We start from the raw sequence: 25,166 nt of genomic DNA on the forward strand, positions 1-25,166 counted from the left end.
TGGTTGTTTTTCTCATGGAGGTATTTTGGCATTATTTTAGAACCCTTGAAATTCTATTTACTTTTGTTACAACTACATAAAAAAGTTCAGATTTCAAATCTCATGTTCATTCTATGCTGAAGTATATGTTTCACAATGTAGCACAGCCATAAAACAGATGACATTGTCAATAATAGGCCACAATACTCTTGTATGAGTAAATAACATTTCCAAACATACGATACAACCAAACACACAATACAACAATAAAAAATCCTATACAATAAAGTAGGGTGTTAATTGACTTGATGGAAAAGCAGTTGTGTCGAATAAAAGAAAAAACTAGACGTAGTTAAAATATAAACACCAGTATTACAAAACAGTCATACAGTGCTTAAATTTTTCAATATTTCATTTAAAAACTCACATTGTAGTAATTTTTAAGTATCAGATCCTTAATTTAATCCCTGAATGAACATAAGTACATTGATTCCACCTTAAAAGTAATTATTGAACAATTTTATTCTCCATGTAGGATGGTGTCTCTTCCACCAATTTCAGATAGTGGGATTGAAAATTAGTAGTGTATGTAGTTTTCATTACAAACGCTGTCATAATTAGACTGCACTGTTAATAGAGTTTTGAAAATTATTAGGCTTGGTACAGTCAAAACATTATATGTATTCACTAAAAATAGGCTTACAAGAAGCCTTCCAAGATAGAAATGAATTATTCTTAAACATTTTTCTGAATTTCAAAAACTGTGCTTTGTTTGTTGAAAATCCCCAGAACTGAATGCCTTACTAAATAATTGAATAAAAATAAGCAAAGCATAAGATAAAAAAAGTCTTAAAATCTATACTATGACTCAAAATAAGCATTGTAAAATATGATGAGTTTAATTTTTGTAAAATAGTTTTGATGTACTTAGGCCAATTTAAATGCAAATCTAGTTCTAGGCCTAAAAATTTAGTACTTTTACTAATGGAAAAATCTCTGATCTCTAAGTTCTAAATCACTAAAAGAATGATTCCTTGATTGAAGAGTACAAAATTTTACCAGTTTAGTTTTTCTAGGTTTATTTTCAATCCATTTCCTTCAAACCATTTCTTTAGTTCAATTCATTGTCATTCTTAGATGGAACAACTCCAGTTGATTCACCTGCATAAAGTATTAGACTGTTTGATATGTTTGCAGGGAGGTCATTTATATACTAAAGTGGTCCCATAATTAAACCTTGTGGAACACCAACTTTTTGTTGATCCCATTCTGATTTAAATTTCACATTTCGGTACTTTGGGATTATACCGACCACACTAGTATGAAGAACACAAAAATAGAAATTTATAGAAACAAACATGATAGAACGAAAAAAACAACTCTTCAATTACAAAATTACAAACTTACAAGCATTTCCAGGTATTGTGATCGTTAGTGTTGTCGCTGTTATCTTATCTTTCTCGAGAATCCTGATTACGGCAGACCGCGCGGCATCACGTAATTTGCACGGTACATAATTGCCTTTCCATTACAATTCAATTTATATTTCTGATTAGCCCCTCTAGAATTTGATATTTTACTGATAGGTACTATCTCGAGGGATGTTTTTCTTTCGTCGACATCAGCGCGGGGCAGCACCGAAGGTGCTGCCCCGCGCTGATGGCCGGAGGCACTCGCATTTTGGGTGGCGGAATGTGATCAAGAATAAAAACAAGTTTTTAGTGTTTTTTTAATAAAGAGTTTAGTTTGGTAAATGTTTGTTTTTGTTGAATTTTTGTGTTTGGAGAAATGTAGAGGTAAAACACGGAAGTACAACAAAGCGATGCACCAGCTGAACGGGCGGCGAGACTCTGCAATCACGTTATCTACTAGACGCTCGACTTTGACCTCTGTCTGAGGATGGGGAGGGGTTTGCGATAAGACAATTCCTGTTTTATATTGACGAAATATTGTTCTACGCTAATCTAGTAATCAGTAGAAACGAAATGTGAAATAACGATTCATGTCTGGGTGTGGTCGGTATAATCCCAAAGTACCCACATTTCTTCTATTCATGACTGTTCTTTGATAGATAAGATTTGATCCAAGATATTGAGTTCTTAGAAAATTTGTAAGCTATCAACTTATTAATGAGTATGTCATGGATTAACACAGTCAAACACCTTGGACAGATTACAAAACCTACCCATTGTGTTCTGGGAACCATCTAAGGCCCACGACACCTCATCAATAAATTTAGATGCAATCATTGTAATCATCTCTCTTCTGAAGCCAAATTTTTCAGAAAATAAAATATTTTATGTTGATATTAGATTTAAAGCTCATTTTTCAAGAATTTTGGATAATGATGGCAAAACGGGTCTAGTATTATCAGGATTTACTATCTCTCCCTTTTTATGAAGAGCTTTGACTTCTGCAAACTTTACATGATGAGGAAAAAGGGTATTTTGAAAAGATTGGTTTATATTAACACTGTAAAGTCTTAGCTATAAATATTAAATATGAAAGCGTAATCCATTTCAGAGATTGTAGAAGAAATCTCTGTCTACGTCAGTCAGGGTTACTCGTGAAGTTCCTCTGTTTCTTGGAAACCTTTGGAAAAAGCAAGAGTAAATTGCAGATTCCTCTAATCATTAGAGTCTTTTTCCAGTGACTATCACTGGAAGGTGCCAATTACTATGTTGAAACTTATTGGATATTAGAATGCCCTATTCCTTCCATTATGACTGTATCATTATTTCATTGAACTCCTCTACTTAAAAAGAGGCATTCCCACTTGAACACTAATATCTTCTCAAACTTCCTTGAGGTTAGTGATGCTAGGAAGAAAACTGCAATTTGCTCCATGTCTTCTTGCTCCAAAGACATACAAATGGACTTGCTTCTCGTGGAAGGCCAAAGGTAGCTTTTGTTTTAAAAGCTAGCGATTCTTACTTTTAAATTGTTGCATATTTATGTAAACTAAATATATCTGAGGTTGACTTACCATGTTTCTAATGCTACCAGATTCATAGTGTTTTAGGATTGGAGCCATAAAAACAGCAACACTATAATGTATGAGTCAGTATCTTTCTCAGAGTTTGGGTGAAGTTGATAGGATGAGATACATCTAGATAGAAAAAGAAGCTGTTGCATTAACAATGAGCTTGTGAAAATATAAGCTTACCCATGCACTGTTTGTATTGGTAGTTTTCCAAAATATAATCAAATATCTGAGATAAGTCTCAATGAAACTAAAGTATTTACTAAAGTATTAACTAAAGTATAAAGTACTTTGACACTTCTTTACTTTAAATTTGTGCAGTTTCTTAATTTGAATTATTTATTTTATTAATGGATTCAGGTTAGATAAAAAAAAACTAGAATATCTTGTTATATATCTTGTTATTTTTCCTGCAGTTTTGATCGTCGTCACTTATGAACACGTTTAGGTGAAATGTGTTTTCAATGTTGACTCTTGGGTTACCTATTTAAATTTTCATCAAGTTTGTTTTTTTAGGATTAATTTAAGTTTCAGAGAACATTTATCAAATATTGCATGTTTTAATTTTGCAATGTATAGAAGAAGTGAATAAAGCAAGTCAAATTGTTCATTATTTGTGACTGATTTGAAATGTGTTTGATTTTGAAGTGAAAACTTCTTTAGGCGCGTTGAGCGTTTTGGTAGAGGGTAAAATCCTCGGTTCGCGTCACCGACATGCTAATGATACTAACCTGCATGAAAAAGTCAGTCTCGCTGTGTTTTTTAACCGTAGACTTGGCCGCGGACTACTAACCTGCATGAAAAAGTCAGTCTCGCTGTGTTAAAACTGTCCCGGCGGAGTATGAAAACAGACTGCGAAAATCAGTGACCTTTACGGCTTCCTCTCGCGATTTAAAAGTGAAGCCAATGTCGTAAAATTCTGTAAGATGCGTCAAATTAAAGCTCTTAATATTGGCAATCTATTGGTTACATTTTTAAATATTAAAAAAAATTCGAAATAATTTTGATTATTGTTTACATTTTACATAGCGTTTACAATGACAAGAAAAAAGTAGTAAGCGAGGATTTTTTTTATTTTTTGGTCAGACAAAATTTGTCAGCGAGAAAGTTGTGTGAAAATAGATGAATATTTTTTTTGTAATTTATCATTTTTTTTATTGGAAGTTTAGTTTAGCCTGTAGTAGCGTATGAAGTGATGAGTGAACGTTTCTGCCGGAACTGTAGTTGGCGCATTGGCTCACTGATACCGTATTAACTCAATAAATTAGTTTATTGTGCAATAAAAATACCTTTACGAAAGAACCAAGTTAATTTAACTAATTTATTAGTTTTAAAAATATTGTGGGTTTAATTGTTATTGCAATTATATACTTTATCCGTAGCAATAACTGTATTATTTACTTTTTTCGTGGATTTTAAAATTGGAAAATTAAAAAAATGTTATAATAATTTTAGATTTTATGAAATATGTTCATTTATTGTTTTTATTAAGATATTGTTAAGATAATTGTATATTAATTATTTTTTTCAACCACTTTGTATTTATATTTTGTTCATGATTTGTTTAACCCATCATATGTAACTAATAAATAAAACATAAAAAATTTCATATAATTTTTGCATATAGTTTTAATTACTCTCAACTTAATAGTTCCGTTTTCACTTCTATCGGCAGTCCCACGACTGCTATTTTTTTTAGTTCTTGGATCATTCTGGAAATTTTCAAGATATAAATTTAATAGATAATGACAGAGGTGCAGCCAATTTTCTAAACATAAGTTTAGGACCTTAATGAACATTAGCCATTAAGACTTTAGAGTTTGATAAGAAATTGAAGATTATTCGTCACTAACACCATTTTGCTGAACCCTGAGATAATTGTGGAATAATTTTGGGATCTATGATATGAAATTGAATACCTATGATATGTAACTGATTATTTACTATGTAGAGTTAGATTTCTTGCTAGTCATCCTCCTCCCCAGAGGATACAGTTAATAAAAGTGAAAATTAAGATCCTATAGCCATTACTTTAAAGATATAAACAGAAGACTTAAAAGATGGTAAAGTATAATTAGTTTCCACATAGAATTCTACTCATTTAACTAATGAAACATAATTACTGTTTTATAAAAAGTAGAGAAGTAGCTTTGTATTATAACATTTAATATGCTCCTAAATATATGGAGTGCTGTAAGCCCATTTCAGAGCTTCATTGACGATGAGGCCGGCAGGATCATTTACAGATTGATGGATGAACCTGAGAGGACAAAGGTGAATGAGGTACAGAAACTAACCCAGAGTTGAATATTCAGTACAAGAGGTATTTGTTTAATTCAACCAAGCAGAGTCATATCAGGAGTATTTCATGAGGCTCATGACTCAGTTGAAGCTGTGTAACTTCAAGCAAATGGTGTGCAACAACGAATCATTGTCGAAAAACCAGGGTACACCGAGTGGACAAGCAACATCACAATAGTGGGCAAGAATGACAAGATCAGAATATATATATATAGACTCATTAAACCTTAACAATGCCCTAAAGGACACAAAACAACAGTTGTCAACATTAGATGAAATCTTACTAGAATTGTACATGGCAAAATGTTTTCCACTATGGATGCCAAGAAGGGTTTTTGGATGTTGCAGTTGTCTGAAGAGAGAAGCAAGCTGACTACTTTTTGTAGTACATTTGGTAAGTTTAGGTATTTAATGCTTCCTTTTGGCATAACAACAACTATGCAGATTTTTCAGAAAAAGATGCTTGAAATCACCAATGATCTCCAAGGAGTTCATGATCGAGCAGATGACATCCTCCTTGTGGCTTATCACCAATCTGTTGAAGAAGCGCAAGTAGACCATGATAGAAACCTGGAAAATGTAAAGAAAAGGCACGATCACGGAAATGTGAGACTCAACAAAGAAAAACCAACCTGTGCAAATCTGAAATCAAGTTCTACGGACACACACTAACTGTGGAGGGAGTGAAACCCGATCATTCAAAGGTATCTGCAATTCAAAACATGCCTCGACTAGAAACCAAAGAGGATTTACTGCGTTTCTTTGGATATGGTTACCTGTCTTTCCAGATACAGAAATTGTGCCCGGATCGAGAAAAGAGGTGCTAGCAATCGTGTTTGCGTTCAATGGTTTTATTCAATACTTTGTGGTAGATCCGGCATAATTGTGGAAACCAACCACAGTCCATTGCTCAGTATTTTTAATAAACCCCTGATAAAATGTCCAAAAAGACTTCAGAACATGATCTTGACTCCAGCGATACAGCATGGTAAAGTACAAGCAAGAAAAGAACATGTATCTTGCTGAAACTTTATCTCGAGCACCAGAGAGTTTATAAAATCAAGAAAAACAGTTCGACGTCTACAAAATTAACTGTCACTTAAATCAGTTTGATCAGGCCAAGACAATAGACAAATATTTATTGTACAATATGTTCTCTGTTATCACAATGTAATAAAAACTGGTACATAGTCAATGATTAAAAACTACATAACTAAACTTATTCTAAAACATTACGTTCATACTTTTAAAAAATCACTTTTGATACATTGATCTATAAAACATTACCAGTACAATTCAAGAACTTGTAAAAGGAGTTTTATATGATCATGTCAAAACAGTAAAACTGAGTGACGCATCCATCAAGAAGATAATGGAGGAAACAGCCAAAGATGAACGGATCCAGAATTTGATCGAACAGATCTCAGATGGCTGGTCCTGAGATAAGAAGAGGTTTCCAAGAAGTTTAGCATGTTTCTGAAATTACGGAATGGACTTAGTGCTTGAAGAAGAGGGAATGGTTCTGAAAGGTAGCCAAATCTTAATTCCCAAAATGATAAGAAAAGAGCTGTTGAGGAAAATTCACAGTGATCATTTAGGCACAGTCAATCAAAATGCTTGGCAAAGAAGCAGTGTTTTGGCATACGTGTTATCTGAAATTGACAGTGTAGTGAGAAGTTGTGACGTCTGTTATGTATCGCCACTATTAATTAAGTATGGTGAGGGATACACATTGGAGAATAGACATGAGTAGACAGTCGATTGTCAACACGTGGTGGTGTCTGGTATGGGAGTCGCAGGCTGACTCATGTGGTTTGGGCGGAAATCTTCAAGTGCATGATGGAAAGCCACCAACCGTAGAGATTTCATACATAGTGTAATATACATTACAACACTGATTATACTAATATAAGATATTAATACAAGTACATTACAATGTCTGTATACTAAGTTTGCTGCCAATCAACGATCAATGGAAATTAGATCTCATGAACTGCCTACTCACCCTTTTGAAAGAATCAGCATGGATTTGTTTGAGATCAAGATCTATGAAAGACTTTGCGCTTTCTGATAACAGTTTACCACTACTCGGATTTATTTAAAATTGACGAATTGAATAACTCACACCAAAAACAACCATTCTGGCATGCAAAGGAACTTCAGCCGCTATGTGATCGCTGTGACAGTGCTCACAAAGCAACGCAGCCAACTTCTCGAACAATTTGCTTAAGATTGGGAAGTTTAAACACATCACAAGCAGTCCACACTATCCGCAGAGGAACGAAAAGGCTGAGGTGTCTGTGAGACTAGCAAAGGACAAGACTTCTACAATATGTTACTGCTGCAAAGAAATACACCCAACAAGACCAACTTCAGCCCAGCCCAAAGAATGGTATGCCACTGGTTAAGATACCAAATTGCCAAACATCAGAGCAAATCAAGAAATTGTGGAAACAGCAGATGTTCAAGAAAGTTGGGCTAAAACAGACCCGATCAGCAGAAACATACAATAAGAATGTGGATCAAAGAAGAGATCTAGCTGTTGTTAAGAGATTTGGTACAAGAAGAAGAAGCTTGAAAATAACTCAGGGAACAGGAGTAAAGTAGTCAATAGTCGAGGGAATCGTTCATATGAAGTGGGGATGATGTAAATGGAGCTTGTATGTCAGGAATGAGAGATTTATGAAATCCTGTGTGCCAGAACTAGCTATGATAATTGAAGCCAGATTAGATGGCTGTGCGTTAGTACCACAGACTGCTGTATCAAGTGGACAGTCCTCTTCTAACCAAGTTTCTTCACTAGTACATGAAAATGGAGTCATTGGATCAGAAAGATCCCGAAGGGCCGTTGCTCTTACCACACGAGTTGATTATGTAATGTACATGGTGAACCAAGCGTCTCAACATAAGAATAAAAACGGGATGATGTAAACCCAGTACATTGACGACCTGGTCAGCTGATCTGAGTTTGGCCAGCATAATATGTATTCATTTTTGTTGTTATTGTTTACATTTGACTTTTTTTAAACCATTCTGTTGGAAACTTTTGAATAAAAATGTTGAGTTATTTTCCTTTATGTTTTCCTTAACTTTGTTGTACTTTTTGAAATTAAATTAGCAGTGGACTGGCTGTCTCCAAATAAGTTTTGTCCTAACAGAGAGAAAATTCAACGGATGCTGTCTGAAGTTAATGCTTAGATCTTTGGCTTTACTATAAATCGGATAGACTATAAATGGGAAGGCCACATAAAAAATGTTTGTATCAGTCATGCCAGGGTTGCCGTTCTTTTCAGAAGATTAATGTTATATGAGAAGCATAAGGTAAACCATGCATTTCATTATCATATTAGCTATTAGGTGTTACTCTGGTGTCATGCAGCAAGTTGGGCAGTACTTCTTTCTTTAGCAGGAGAAGGTACTAACTAGTACTATTATTATATCTGCAGGTTATCGGGATCACTTTGCTCCAATCCTTCAAAGACTAGAAATTTTGTTTTCGGCCAGCACTTTCTACAGACCTTGGTATATATAAGGTACTAGGCTCTTTTTAGTTTAGAGCTGACATCCATCCCTACAATTTTCGTGGGAAGAATAATATGAATTTGTCTTATTTGCTAACTCAGCAGGAGGAGATAATGCTTTCCTTTGCTGGCCCTCAGTCAGTATGTTCAAAGGGTTATTCAAATCTGTTGAAATGTTTAGAAGAGAGTGCTTTCGAAGCAAAGATGAAATATTGTGACTACTCTCTAAATACTTTTGTCTATTGAAGAATTTTGTTGTTGCATACGGGACTCGGCTCTTGTACCGCAATCTTCCTATAGGATTGTTCAAATTAACGATGACAGTCTATCCAGTTTGTCTTATCTAAGTTAACCGATATAAGCTTAAGATTTTAAAGGTTTTTTTTCAAAGCCATCATAAACCACCATTGGATAAAATGCAAGATATGCATATTATTATTTATATATGTACATATTTTGTTATGTATGTACAATGTGACAATGACAGTTTTATTTTATTTCGTTGGTCAACGCGATGTAAATAAAACTTAACCGTAAACCGGAAAAGACTAACAAGAGTGCTCGTATCAAACAGCTGTTTATTGACAGCCGCAGGACCAACACGCAACTGCAACAACCAACCAAAATAGTGTTGCGCAAATCAGGCTATTGCATAGGTCGTGGACTAGAACAAAGGAATCAAAAGTATTATATTTGTTAAGATAGGTTAAAGTGAGTGTGTCGATGTGACGTGAGATAGTGTTCTCGATTAAATAACCACCTTAAAATTTTAGTTATTTTTGGAACTGCTCGAGTGTTAGTGTTATAATGGCTGTGAACAATCTTTTCAATCGACTTAAATTTTGGAAGAGGACCATAAACCAAGATCCTTTGGATTCACAGTTAACTCCTGAACACCGGTTGACAATCACACTGAAACGTTACGAAATATATCTATCACATTTGCAGAGTATTGTAATGTGGGATAACCCTGCTGTCAGTGTCCTGTGTATTTTATTTGTTAACATTCTTTTCTGGTAAGTAAGAAAACGGCCTTATTATATTTATTGTTATTTAAAAAAAAATAAGAAGATCTAGGCTACTATAGATATGTTAAACCTTATGAGTGAAGGTTATTATGTATGCAGATTAACAGCACAACAGATGAGATTATCTATAGCATACTGGTAAAAAATTTGGTACATCATTTACTTAACCCTTTTACTGCCCTTATGCACTGATTTAATCGGGTTTACAGTTGACTGCAGTTTTATATCAGGCTGCTAAAACAATTAAATATAATATCAGTAGTAAAATTACATTGATTATCTACAAAAAGAAAAAACAAAAAAAAAACAAATAGGCCTAACAAAATCAAGTTCCTACTAAAATAATGTGAATTTTATTTATTATTTTATATAGTAAAGTATGATAAGGAGGGCTGCAGTATAATAAGCGGCCACCAACACAATCGGATGATGATTATCTATTTTAAATATTGAATATACAACATTTGAAATATAGATATTCATGACTAATCATTGCTAGTTTTCTTTATTTTATACTAGTGACATCATTACCATCTGTTGTTATTTCATTTATGTAGAGGGCTAGTAGTGACAACGACAAGAACAATGAGGATAGGCTAAATATGCAAATATTGGCTCAAAATGTTTTTATAAACAAATAAATCATTAAAACTGGACTCGGAAATGAGTGCCGATCATCTTGCAGAATTGACGGCTGTAGTATAATCGGCGGCTACCAACACAATCGGATGGGTATGTCCATGTAAAAACAGGACAAAAATATTAAAAAAATATTTTTTATGAAATAACCTAGGTTTGAATGTTTTCAGATAAAGATTATTCTGAGCAATGTTGACAGCATTAGCTTTTTAGAGGAAAAATTTTATTTTTGTTGGTATTTTGTGTTTAGTTAACACCTGTTTAGCAGAGTTCATTGATGGCTGTTTGTTAAGTCTCACATCTCAATTTTATAACTGATTATACATTAATCTAGAAGGTGGCCAGTACCAAGAAGCCATCTTTGGAACAAAAGCTAACTAAAATTATGCTTTTTTTAAAATTTAGGTTAAGAATTGTTCTTTCTATTAGGTTAATCTTTTAAACCTTACTTCATGTAACGTGAGTTACCAAAATTACAGATTTTTCAAGTTTACTCATGTAATACACAACCAATAACAATAATAAAACAGATTCTATTGAAGAAAACTATTTCAAGTATGGTACTATTTTTTTAAATTTTTTAATTTGTTTCATTTGCAGGAATTTCATATAAGTTTTTCTGTAACGTGAGTTACTGTAAAGATGTTTATTCATAGCACTTTAAACATTGTTTATATATTGGAGTTAATACTAATACAAAACAAGCTCTTAACATAGTTAACCTCAAAACAATTAAATAGTTATGGTAATATTTATATTTGTATTGGTCAGAATATAATGCCTGTTTTTAATTGTTCAAACATACTTCTAAATATAAGTGTAACATGAGTTACCGAAATTTGTTCCAATAATTTTGGGTTTGATCTTATGATTTTAATAAATATAAAACTTGCATTTAACTGAGATAACCTTACATTATAAGCTTATATAAATCTTTTTATTCAGGAAATTATTATTTGATTTATTAGGCCCACTTCAAGTACACACCAATATGTTGTAACGTGAGTTACCAACTTCAACCTAGTGAAAAAGGTTCTTTTGGTTACATTTAATTATGTTGCTATTTGGCCAAAGTGGTATTGACAAGTTTGGAGACCCAAGTAATGTGTTTGAAAGTGATAAAAACTGTTTATAACATTCAAACCGATCGAAAATGATGTTACTTTCATTCAAACTTGGACAAATTTTTGAGTGTCATGCCTCTTCCAGAAATTAAAATGAAAGGTGGTAAATATAATTTATTATTTTAAAAAACAAAATAAATATCAGAGAAATGGTAAAATGTTAGCTACACAGACTGTCTAATTGTTTTAAGCGTTAGTGAATATTCTTTATATATATACAAACCATGTAAAAATGTATTCTGTAATTACCATAAAGTTATTTGATCTTATCTTTTTATTCTTTCATAGTTGTGTTATGAGAAAAATACAAACTAGAAGTTATAGAACAGGGCTAAAAAAATATTGTTGTTTTATAGAAATAATAAGTTAAAACTTGTTTTTACACTTGTAAAAAGTTGTATTTATTTTTACAATTAAAACAACTATTTTAATCATACCAAACTAAAATAATTAAGTGTACTGATACTAAAGTAGTTATTAAACACAATTCAATATATAAAATTACATAACAAATTTATTTTCTACAAATAACAAATGTCCTTAGGAAAGAGGACACAATGTAACATGAGTTTACTGTAACGTGAGTTACTGTCAATTAGGTCAATAGTATATTATTAAAAATTATGTTTTTCAGTTTTTATTGTTGTAGTTGTCACAGTTAAACTACAAACTCTTGAGCCAATCTTAAGTAGCCTATTTAGATTAAGAAAATTAAACATTTAGGACAAAAGTTGTTTTCATGTTAAAGTTTGCTTTCAAATTATGACGTCCTTTTTGTGTAACATGAGTTACCAAAACTAGAGAATTTATTATTACCGTAATTATTAGTCTCAGGAAGTTGAAATCTGGCCCAGTGTGTATTATAATTCTTGCTTAATACTGCAAGATATTTTTGCTTAATATTATGCTTTAAAATTAAAATATTTCAACGAATAACTTAGGACCCACGTTGAATTGTAACGTGAGTTACCATGGACATGCCCGGATGATGATTATCGAATGATATGGAATCATTGATACTCATGACCATCCAAAGGATTGAAAGCAAAATGTCAGACCAAATAATGTTATAGATATTTCAAAGAACAATATGGTATGACTAGAGATGTCAATCGTAGAAATTAATGTATAAATATTAATATAATTTACAAATTAAATATAATATATAATTAATTTAATTTCAACAAAATAATAGCACTTACTTACCTTATTTATTTTTGAACTATGACAAGCGTGACTGCTTGTGAAACAAAGAAGACACATTATGTCACTGTTCTTGCCGCAATTAGTAAATAACAAAACACATAATTTTAATTTTGAATTTATTTCTAAACATGTTTTTACTTGAAATAAATTTTAAATGATGATGTCAAATTGAATTAAGTTTTATGCTTTAAAAATGTTAATATAGAAAAGCTATATTTTTATATGTAGAAGAAAAGAATTTGTTTTTTAAACAGTATAAAATAACTAAGTTGTATTTAAATTACTATTTATCTTTATATCAACAGTACTATTTACTTCATAGGGTAGACATGTTTGATAGCATTTAAAATGGATCAATTCTGGAATGGATTACCACCAATAATCATAATTTCTTGTCGTTCAGTTTGGGAAGAATGGTATCACCATGGCTGCAGTATAGTAAGCAGCCACCACCAAAATCGAATCAGGGTACCTAACATGTTATTTTTTATCTCAATAGGTTAAATCCCAGCCTTCAAGAAAGGGCTGCAGTTTAACAAGCGGCCACCAACACAATCGAATCATCAATATTCATGACCATCTAAAAGTACTGAAAACAAAATGTTAGACCAAATTAAATATTAGGTACTTCAAACAACAATATAGTTCTTCTGGTTTTAAATCTTAAAAATAAATATAATAACGATAAATTTAAAAAAAAAAAGGCTGCAGTATAATAAGAGGCCACCACCACAATACAATCATAGTATATTTTTAAAACAATAAAAAGTAACTAAATGTTAAACTGTTTTGTTTGTTACATTTTACAGATACACAGCATAGATAGTTTTTATATAAGGTAATTCGTGTCAACATTTTTGTTTCTATAGTTTAGATCAGAGGTTCTCAAAGTGTGGGGCGCGACCCCCAAGGAGGGCGCAATGAAGGTTTCAGGGGGGCGCAATGCAGGTTCAGGGTTGGCCAATGCGTGCTTGACAAATTTATTTCATTTATTTACAAAAGTAATAAAGCAAACTTTTAAAAAAATTTTCAACAAATGTACGTATAATTTTTCGTCATTGTCATAATAGTGCTGAATATTTTATTTTTCTTATTTTATCGGCAGTAAGATACTGTGAGTGTACAAAGACATGTTTTGTTACTTTGGGATTATACCGACCACACCCAGACATGAATCGTTATTTGACATTTTGCTTCTACTGATTACTAGATTAGCGTAAAACAATATTTCGTCAATATAAAACAGGAATTGTCTTATCGCAAACCCCTCCCCATCCTCAGACAGAGGTCAAAGTCGAGTGGTCTAGTAGATAACGTGATTGCTGAGTCGCTACGCTTTGTTGTACTTCCGTGTTTTACCTCTACATTTCTCCAAACACAAAAATTCAACAAAAAAAAAACATTACCAATTTAAAACTAAACTCTTTATTGAAAAAACACTAAAAATTTGTTTTTATTCTTGATCACATTCCGCCACCCAAAATGCGAGTGCCTCCGGCCATCAGCGCGGGCTTCAGCAGCACCGGTGCTGCCCCGCGCTGATGTCAACGAAAGAAAAACATCCCTCGAGATAGTACCTATCAGTAAAATATCAAATTCTAGAGGAGCTGATCAGAAATATAAATTGAATTGTAATGGAAAGGCAATTATGTACCGTGCAAATCATGTGATGCCGCGCGGCCTGCCGTAATCGGGATTCTCGAGAAAGATAAGATAACAGCGACAACAATACCGATCACAATACCTGGAAATGCTTGTAAGTTTGTAATTTTGTAATTACAGAGTTGTCTTTTCGTTCTATCATGTTTGTTTCTATAAATTTATATTTTTGTGTTCTTCATACTGGTGTGGTCGGTATAATCCCAAAGTACCCATGTTTTCAGTACAGCGCTGGAGATGACACACTGTAGCGCCTGGTTGTTGTGGTTTCCCAATGACTCGTGAAGTCTTATCGCTCAGTAGTGTTACGGTACTGATTTTTTGTATCCCTGAGTGATGGCAAGTGTCCGGAAAAGTCCTCGGTAATTCTAAGCAATATATGGGTCAACCTCGATTTTTCTCATATTACAATATAATGTTCCAATAGACAATTAGAAAAGGAAATGACTGACTGGAATTTCTTGCCGGAAAGCAGTTATAGGGAGCAGGCAACCGCCAGACGGTCATATATTGCTTAGAGTTACCTATTAGTGATCAGGGGCACTGACGTGATCTGAGCTTCAAATTTGGAACTACTCGAGTTAATTTTTTTTCTAAAAGAGCAAGCAGCGCGAAGCGCTGCGCAGCGGGCAGGCATCGTGCGTGATCCTTTTTTTTATTAAAAATTTCTGATAAATTGTTATTACATATTACAATATAATGTAGGTAATGTATGTAAAACAATTTTAAACACATAATTATATGCTGGAAAGCAAAGTAAACCAATATAATCCGTCCAATACAAAATCTCCGTAAAAATCTGGTAAAGGAATCTGTGTCATTCCTTTGGCCTGAATCAATTCAGTATAGACAAAGATCACGCACGATGCTTGCCCGCTGCGCAGCGCTTCGCGCTGCTTGCTCTTTTAGAAAAAAAATTAACTCGAGTAGTTCCAAATTTGAAGCCCAGATCACGTCAGTGCCCCTGATCACTAATAGGTAATTCTCGCGGTTGCCTGCTCCCTATAACTGCTTTCCAGCAAGAAATTCTAGTCATTTCCTTTTCTAATTGACTATTGGAACATTATATTGTAATATGAGTTGCCTACTCCCTATAACTGCTTTCCGGCAAGAAATTCTAGTCATTTCCTTTTCTAATTGACTATTGGAACATTATATTGTAATATGAGAAAAATCGAGGTTGACCCATATATTGCTTAGAATTACCAAGTCCTCTTCCCTTTACAATCCATCCTTCGTCAAAAGCAATCTTCAAAAAAGATGTGTATATATTTACATCGAAATGAAAAGATTTCTTGTAACTGTAACAAGTTGTGGAAGTGTAGACGCATCCGTGAAGGCAGGTAAGAGTAACACTAACAGTAAAAGTAACAGTCAAGTTCACTATGAGAACACGGCCGATACAGCAAGTGTAATCACTCGTTTTTACAAGTCCAAGTTGACCAAATGTAGCCAAAGTATTACGACAGTTATTTATAACTAGGTTTTACAAAAACAATCATAATTGGCCAAGAACGATCCCAGAGTGTAATCTGTATAGCCATCCTGACCTCTGGCAGCATGAAACCTAACATAATAAAAAGACATCTTTACACTAAACATAGAAATATTGCAAACAATCATAGAGTTTTTTTAATGAAAACTTAACAGTGTTAAATTTACAAAAAAATGCTTTTTCCAACATAACAAGTGTACTTTCAAAGACTTTGTTGAAAGACATCAGAGTTTTCATAGAATCACTCAGAAGAACAAACGTACACAATTGGAGAAGACATGATATTATCAGGAGCAATTGATATGGTTTCAACTATGTTTAGAGAGAGAATCCATAGGTCAACAGTTGAAGGCCATAGCCTACCAATGTCAAATGATACGTTATAAATACGTGTAGCTGGCATTTCGGAAGATATTCACACGCTATTGATGGAAAAGGTGAAAAATTCTCATTTTGCCATACAAGTTGATGAAGCTACCGATCTTCATAGAGGTGCTTATTTAATATGTTATGTAAGATTCGTCCGTGGCGATGCGATGCAGAAAGGGTTGCTATTTTGTGAGACGTTTTCAGCCAATACCACTGGTAAAACCATTTTCTGAATGATTGTTACATTTTGACAGGATATTGACATACCTTGGATGAAATGTACCGGAATTTGCACATATGGCTATGTCAGGAAAGTACACTGGACTTCGAGGGTTGATCAAAAAGGTACCTCCAGAAGCGCGATAAAAACACTGCGTAATTCACAGAGAGGCTTTAGCAGCAAAAGGTATGACCTCGGAACTTGATGAAATTTTACACGTGGTCGTTTAAAACAATCCATGTCATTAAAGGGCAGCCTTTATAGTCTCGAGTTTTTAAGATTCTCTGTGAAGATATGGTCTCAGAACACACAGCTTTACTGTTTCATACTGAAGCTCGCTGATTATCGAGAGGGAAATCTTTGACCAGAATATTGGAGGTTAGACATGAAGTCTCTGCATCTTTGCTTGACAAAAACCACCAAAACCAAAGTTTTTCACCGACTCAGATTTTTACTGCGATTAGCGTACACAGTAGATAAATTCGAGAAAATATATGTACTAAACTAGTCTTTACAGAAAAAGATGCAAACATTTTACAATGGACTGAAAAGGTGAACAGCTTTATAAAGAAGCTAAGTATGAACAAGGGCGATCTTAAAAGTGAAAGTATTGAGCTATTTCCATGTCTTAAATTTATGATTGAAGAAATGGGTCTCAAAACTATTCTAACGAACCCAAGCTAATGCTTTCTTAAACACTGAGAAATCCTCAAATCTCGTTTAAAAAAAGTTTTTGATGATGCTTGGATAGCTTGTCTTAGATTCAAAACCCGTTTCAAACCATCCGTCGATGAGTGCTCCATCAACATGATAGAAAAAGAAAATCTCATTGAACTCCAGAGTGACACTGAGCTTGAAAGTAAGTTTAAAAAATCTCTCACATCCTTCTGGATTAACGTACAAAATAAAGCAACCAATTTTGTATGAAAAGGCATTAACAATACTTACTCCAATCACCACCACTAATTCTTGTGAAACTGTGTTTTCTCCTTTAGCTGCCATGAATACAAAATATCGCTGAAGATTGGATTTGACCAAGGAACTCAAAGTAGCGTTATCAGAACTGACACAGCGTTTCGACAAACTATGCACAAAGAGAAAACAAGCACATCCTTCATATTGAAGCTCTTTATTATTATTATTACTTTGAGTTATAAATAACAATTATATATTGTAGTAGCTGAAATAAATAAATAAATTGTAATTTTTTGTATATAATTTGTTGTTCGATTACAATTAAACCTCTTGCCACATTAAGCTCTAATGTAGTATGCATAAATTGTGAAACTAAAAGTTGACTGTAAAATTTCAAACGCGACTCACTTATATAGTACGTTTACATGTAGGGGGGCCCGTCTACCAGCTGGATTATGCAGGGGGGCTCGAAGTAAAAAGTTTGAGAACCACTGGTTTAGATAATCATAAATATGATTCTACTGTGGTGGTAGCGTCTTATACTGTAGCCAAAAGAACTTTCTATATTTAGAAAATGTTACAAAACAATAACGTTTACTTACCAGAGGAAGGTCTCAATACGGGATCTGCTACAACAGTATTTGAACAGGAAACTCTTTTACCGGAGGAAGAGAGCACCTCTGGTTCTAATGAATTTGATTTCCGACACCAGTATTTAGTTTGCCTTCTTCCAATGATCAAGAAAATGTGTTGAAAAGTTTATATTTCCGATCTTAGTATTTTTGTTCCATAGCTGATTTTGCCTCTTACCCGATCAAGAATATGTATATATATATATATATATATATACACACACACACACACACACACACACACACACACACACACACACACACACACACACACAGCTCTGAGAAGCCTACTTTTGTGAAAAGACAACTAATTTAGGTTTCATAATAGTTTTTAAATGTAAAGTTAGACTACATTGTCTCTTATATCTGCAATGCTAGCAGTTACCTGTCACTTTGCACACAATTTAGAAGGCGTTGCATGTTTATGACCACTGCTGGTTCGAGTGAATTACGTATTCAACGCCAATGTTGAGTTTGCCATGTTGCCACAATCCAGAAAATGCATCAAAAAGTTTATAGTTATGGCCATTGTAATTTACTTGTTGTCAGTATGATTTGTTCCATATTTGGTTTTGCCTTGTTTCCCGATTGAAATAATATAAATCACAGATCAGAGAAGCCTACTTCTGTCAAATGTGAACTAAGATAAGTTTTCAGTCTTTAAATATATAGTAACAGTTAGATAGTAACATTGTCTTTTACTGTATATCCTAATACTTAGTATTTGATAAATATGTGCAGTTAAAACTACATTAACAATGACACTATGTGTTTGTTTCTTTATAAAGTGAAAAATATATTTGTACATTAGTTCAAAAGCACAGTCCAGCGAATTTTCATCTAGCATAGTTCTTGCCGACTGTTTAAAAGGGAGTCTTTGGAATCAAATTCTGACTATCTTATGTTTTAGGACATCTTCTAAGGCAGATGAGTATAACATTACGTAAATGTTATACCTAATCGCTGAAATCTAAAATGTCTTTAAAAATAATGGTTATTCTTACCATTATTAGAAATTATGCATATTATACTCTACTCACTATAAATATAAATACATTTATAATAATCCAACAATATTTACACAGAGCAGTTGATTACATTAGACATGCTTATTTAATTAATATTACACAATTTTAGATACAAAGATGAGATTTTTCACTATTTTAAAGGTCAGTGGGGCACAGCCCAGAGGGATTTTTGAAATAAGAACAGGTAGGGATGTTGCGATATTATCAATATATTCAAAATATATATCGATATTATCGTTTCGATATTTCCTATATTGATATCGATATAAGTTATCCAATATTATCGTGATATCGGAAGAAATATACAAATATCGGGGTTTTGATATCATATTGAATGAAAAGTTGTCCTACCCATTTATTTTGGCTTTATTAGTTTTACAAAAGCAAAACTCAAACAACTTGCTTTGTTCAGTTGTTAAATGCAACACCAGCAAAGAAATTAACTTTGCAGATTAAGTAAAAAGTAACCAGACAATGCTTGGTTCAGTTAAGCATATATAATATAGTTGCTTTTTAAAATGTAATTGTTGTTCTTAAAACTCAATTTAGATTGAAATGTAAAATTGTAATTTTTATTCTTACTTTGACAATTGTTTTTTAATAATTGTGCTTCAAATGGTTCTTAGTAAAAAAAATGTTAAGGAAATTTAAGGAATTTCTTTTTTATCTTTAAATAATGGTTTATTTTTTAATGTATTAAGTTGCACTTGTATTAAAAAACATTTTTTTGAAATGAACTCGTAAGTTGTATCTTTGATTATACTAGTTACACATACTCATACAATCAAAGGTTGTATACACCAATTTAATCATTCCCCTTCTCTTATTTATCGATATTGGTCGATATTAAGGGTATCGATATTTGGATTCGATAATATCGGTATATCGATATCCAAGCTTGATATTGATATCGATAACAAATATCGGAACTAGCCTCATATTGCAACAACCCTAAGAACAGGCCTATATTCATACCAGGTACCCTAGGAATGTGCATGTAAAATTTCAGTACAATCGTATGAATAGTTTATGCGTGAAAGCAAAAAAAAAAAAACCAACAAACAAACAAAGGCACTACACATTTATAATATTATTAAGATTTGAAACCTCTATATCAAGTATCGATTCTCTAGGGCCGTTCTATCAAGTGATATCTCACAGATTGATGAATAGACTGCCCCTTCATCTTTTCGATACAAAATGAGTTGTGTTACTCCTTAGACTGAGAGGCACCTGTGTGTTTCAAGTTTCCGGTATCATTCTATCAAGGCTTATCACACATACAGAGAGACAGACAGACACATTACTCTTTTACCTTTTACCCTAAAATCAATAGCATTCTTTTTTGGACCAAGAAAAACCTTTGTACCAAGTTTCAAGTCAAGGATCTTTATATCAAGAGTTAACACAAGACAAGACAATGACACAAATTGTAAAAAGGCCATACTAATCAAGAAAATAGTCTTACTGCTCTATATTAATGTAAGGATGTATGTGTAGGGTAACGTAAAGTTCATTTCAATAATACAGATCCTCTTCTTTTTAACCTTATAAGGTTTGCCATGTTTTATTTCCCTAACGTTCACTGAACTCAACCATGTGGAATTTCATATACTCCAGAAACAAACAATGGAATAGTGTCCTCTGGTTGAATATAGTTTTGAAATTAAAGATTTGTTTTTAATACCCTATTACTGTATATTAGTGATTCGTTGGATGGAAAAAGATAAGCAAGCTTTTTTTGTTCTGCAAATTCATTTGGATTTAAATGTGGTATATTATAACACTTAACTTAATATATTTTCAGAGGAATTTCAAACAAATTTAAATTATTGACAGTTGTATGTGTAAAATATTTTATGTTTTACTTACATGAGCAATGTTTCAATGTGGCGTGAATATGAAAACAAAGATAATAATCATTACACTGACTGTGTAACTCTAAGAACTAAGATTATCCATGATGTTTCTATCAACGATGACCTTTATAAATTGTGACACGAAAAACTGTATAAATCTAGTCATAATCTCATAATCTTTAGTCCTGTATTTAAGAGAGAGCCAGTTTAACCTAAATGTTTTTGATCTAGTCAAAAAGGTAATGCAATAATTAATGTAATTTCCATACAATTAATTTAAATTGTCAAAATTTAAAGTTTATATTAGCTATGCATGAACTCCTTCAGACTATAGTATGGTAAGTTCAGCAACAATTGGTAGGTGGTCTTTCTCAGTTGCTGGTGGAAGCAATGAGCTTTGGTTTCATCAGGAAGGATGTTCCAGTATTTGGCACAAATGTATGATGGTTGTTTCTCTCGTAGTTAGGTGGTGGATAGGAAAGGCATAATTGTTGGATCTCCTTTTCTCAGAATTGTGGATGTCTGTTCTTCTTGTCAAATTTTACATTTTTGCAAAAGTGACTACCTCCAGAGTGAAAAGTTCAATAACATTTAAGATGTTGAAGTGTCTAAATGAGGCCATCCAAGAGTCCAGTGGGCTCAGGTCTGAGAGATTGTGAGTTCCCTTTTTGTGGAGTATCAAGACTGAAGGTTTTCTTCACAGGCGCTTCCTCTAGAAGTGAGACCTTATGGGTCTAATGAGACAAACGGTTTTGACTAACTTTGTTCTCATAAGAAACGTTGTTTATCAACACCACAACACACTATCCTATTTGTCGAACTGCAGAATTTTTGCAATTTTGTCTAAAAGATATTTCAAAGGTTTAACAATATCAGGAGGAGTGGTGAGTACGGGTTCCAGGAATACTCAGTCAACAATTTTCCGTGTAAAGTTTCGCTGAGTAACTCACATAATGGCCACCAGGGGTGCTGTAAAACTTGTACTCAATGCTCCCCTGATTTTTTTATTATAACTTGCAGAAGTGCATGTACTGCGTTTTGTTCATGATTTTATTAGATATCTATTGAACATTCTATAAATGTTGCCTTTATTAAAAAAATGACAGTTTTTAAATATGTGTATTTACAAACTTCTATAGTGTTAGTAATATCATAAATTTTATATTGGGAGTGTGGTAATTTGTCTACTATTTTAGTATGTTGTTATGGATTGCTTGAAGTGAAAATATAATATATAACTACCATGATGTGAAAATAAAACATAAATATTAATTTTTATTATATTGTGTTACAATACTTAAATATCTGGCATTCGACAAGACATGCATGCTCTATACAGCATGCTCTATACACAAGTATGTTTTATCAAAATGTATTAATAATAAAGAGACAACAATGTTAAAATCAGCTAGAAATTAAACAGTGAGAAAATATGCTGTTATTTAAGTAATTTTCATTTAGTTCACATTAACGTTTTACTGAGCCTAGACTACATCATATGTAGTACGTTAGTGTTTACTAAAATAAATAAAGTCTGCAAACATGTTTAGTAACTGCTTTGACTGCTTTGTTGTAAACAAGTGGGATTTATTGTTAGATTATTGTTCCATCCTGCGGAGTAAACAGAAAAGATTTTCTGCAGTTCAGAAATAGAGAGAAAAGAGAAATTGCCAATTGTACAGTAAACAACAACTAACTACGCATGTTTGTCAGAGTCAGATGACTGTTGATATAGAAGTGGGCCATGAGAGGTGCGCACAATGTGGGTAAACTGCGCCGGAAATAGCCCGGGGCAGGGACGGACACAGCTGGCGGCCTTCCAGACTCATGAGTCTCGTGTGATGAAGCTGAGGTTCCGCATTGCGTGACCTGTCGTGACCCGACCAGTCGTAACTCGAGTCCTCGTTACAGTTTTAAACACCAGACCTACATTCTCTGGGTGCAGCGATATTGGTCTAATCAGGACGCAGTGTCTTAATGCAAGTTTTGTTATTAAACATTTAAGAATTTCAAGTAGGACATTCATTTTTACCTGTTCTACCATGCATATAATAACATGGGTAATTCTAAGCAATATATGGGTCAACCTCGATTTTTCTTATATTACAATATAATGTTCCAATAGTCAATTAGAAAAGGAAATGACTAGAATTTCTTGCCGGAAAGCAGTTATAGGGAGCAGGCAACTCATATTACAATATAATGTTCCAATAGTCAATTAGAAAAGGAAATGACTAGAATTTCTTGCTGGAAAGCAGTTATAGGGAGCAGGCAACCGCGAGAATTACCTATTAGTGATCAGGGGCACTGACGTGATCTAGGCTTCAAATTTGGAACTACTCGAGTTAATTTTTTTTCTAAAAGAGCAAGCAGCGCGAAGCGCTGCGCAGCGGGCAAGCATCGTGCGTGATCTTCGTCTATACTGAATTGATTCAGGCCAAAGGAATGACACAGATTCCTTTACCAGATTTTTACGGAGATTTTGTATTGGGCGGATTATATTGGTTTACTTTGCTTTCCAGCATGTAATTATGTGTTTAAAATTGTTTTACATACATTACCTACATTATATTGTAATATGTAATAACAATTTATTAGAAATTTTTAATAAAAAAAAGGATCACGCACGATGCCTGCCCGCTGCGCAGCGCTTCGCGCTGCTTGCTCTTTTAGAAAAAAAATTAACTCGAGTAGTTCCAAATTTGAAGCCCAGATCACGTCAGTGCCCCTGATCACTAATAGGTAACTCTAAGCAATATATGACCGTCTGGCGGTTGCCTGCTCCCTATAACTGCTTTCCGGCAAGAAATTCTAGTCATTTCCTTTTCTAATTGACTATTGGAACATTATATTGTAATATGAGAAAAATCGAGGTTGACCCATATATTGCTTAGAATTACCATAACATGTATTATACATACTGAGCGCAAGAAAGGTATTCTTTTATTGAATACATTTCTCCTTTAGTCAATTTCCATCCCAAAGACTCTTGGAGAATGAAGTTCCAATTTTGAAAGGATAGCAGGATTATAGACATAGCATCGTCAATACAAGCTTTAATCAAAAATTTGAGTTTAAATATAATGACTTAACTGGTCAAATAATTAAATACAAGAAAAAGATTTAAACCTTAGCAAAATTATTAGAAAATTAATATCGAATTAATAAAATTAGTGTTATTCTTTGCTTGATTTTGATAGTGTAGTTAATAGAAATAAATAATTTTCAATCAGTTTTTGAACTGCCAGTACAAACTATTAATAATGTCAGTTATAACTAGTCAAACTAATTTTATTGTATATTATAACCACTATATTAGTTTATTTACTGTATATATGTGTCCGTGTAATATAAAATATTGTTGATATGAATCTACTCATTGCAAGTATGTTTCATTGTTGCATAAAGACATTTCTGGTTTTATCAACTAATTCTGGTGTACTGATTAAAGTTTCTAATTGGCCATGGATGATTTGAAGGGGTAGCTGAACTACGGAAATGTTCCATTGTTAGTGTTACAACAAAAACACAACCTTTCGAGTTGTGGTATCTGCCCTCTTCTTCAGGTGTCAAATTCTAAAACTTCGGTGAATCATGGAACAAGTTAACGATTCAAGGTCATGGTGGTGAACACACCATAGTCAAAGTTTTATGTCAAAAACCTAAGCTAACCCAAACCCTGTATAAAGTCAGGAAAATGCAAACAAAATTATGACAGCATTGATAAGCAGCTGAAAAACATGATGCACATTTTTCATATGTTCATTATTATTTGTTAGGATCGATTACTTTTTTATGTTTTTAGGATATGAACAGAGATCAGAAAACTGATAAATAAAAGTTCTATTTTATCAAGAATTTATAGAATATAATAAATGAAGATAAAAAGTATTCAGTTTCAAATTACATTAAATAAATATTACATTGGTGTTATAATTTACATGTACAATGAAATTTATAATATTATATATTGCCAATGCTAATTTTATTTTATGATTTATGAATAGCAATTAACTCAATAAATATGCTTTTAAGAGGCTCGATTGTGATCTTTTATTAACACTTTATTTTTAATAAGATTTCATAATCAATTAAAATTTTAAATATTTTGAAAATTCAAGACTTAATAATTATAGTTTTCCTTGTGTGAAGTATGAGGCAAATGATATACAAAGAACTTCAAGCTCAGTTAAATAATTCTTGAATAA

General features: G+C 33.0%; 1 protein-coding gene across 5 annotated transcripts in view; it reads left to right on the plus strand.

The window, feature by feature from the left end:
* Positions 1-9,376: 9,376 nt before the first annotated feature.
* Positions 9,377-25,166, plus strand: part of LOC124366333 (reticulophagy regulator 3) — a 69,955-nt gene continuing 54,165 nt past the window's right edge. For 4 of the 5 annotated variants that reach the window (XM_046822798.1, XM_046822801.1, XM_046822800.1 and 1 more), the window contains exon 1: positions 9,377-9,800. In XM_046822798.1, the coding sequence (XP_046678754.1) occupies positions 9,592-9,800 (209 nt within the window). In that variant the 5' untranslated portion in view covers positions 9,377-9,591. The remainder of the gene's footprint in view (positions 9,801-25,166) is intronic. The other variant, XM_046822799.1, reaches the window with a different exon arrangement.

The sequence above is a fragment of the Homalodisca vitripennis genome, chromosome 7 (assembly GCF_021130785.1).
Source record: "Homalodisca vitripennis isolate AUS2020 chromosome 7, UT_GWSS_2.1, whole genome shotgun sequence".
In the NCBI taxonomy this organism is placed as follows: domain Eukaryota; kingdom Metazoa; phylum Arthropoda; class Insecta; order Hemiptera; family Cicadellidae; genus Homalodisca; species Homalodisca vitripennis.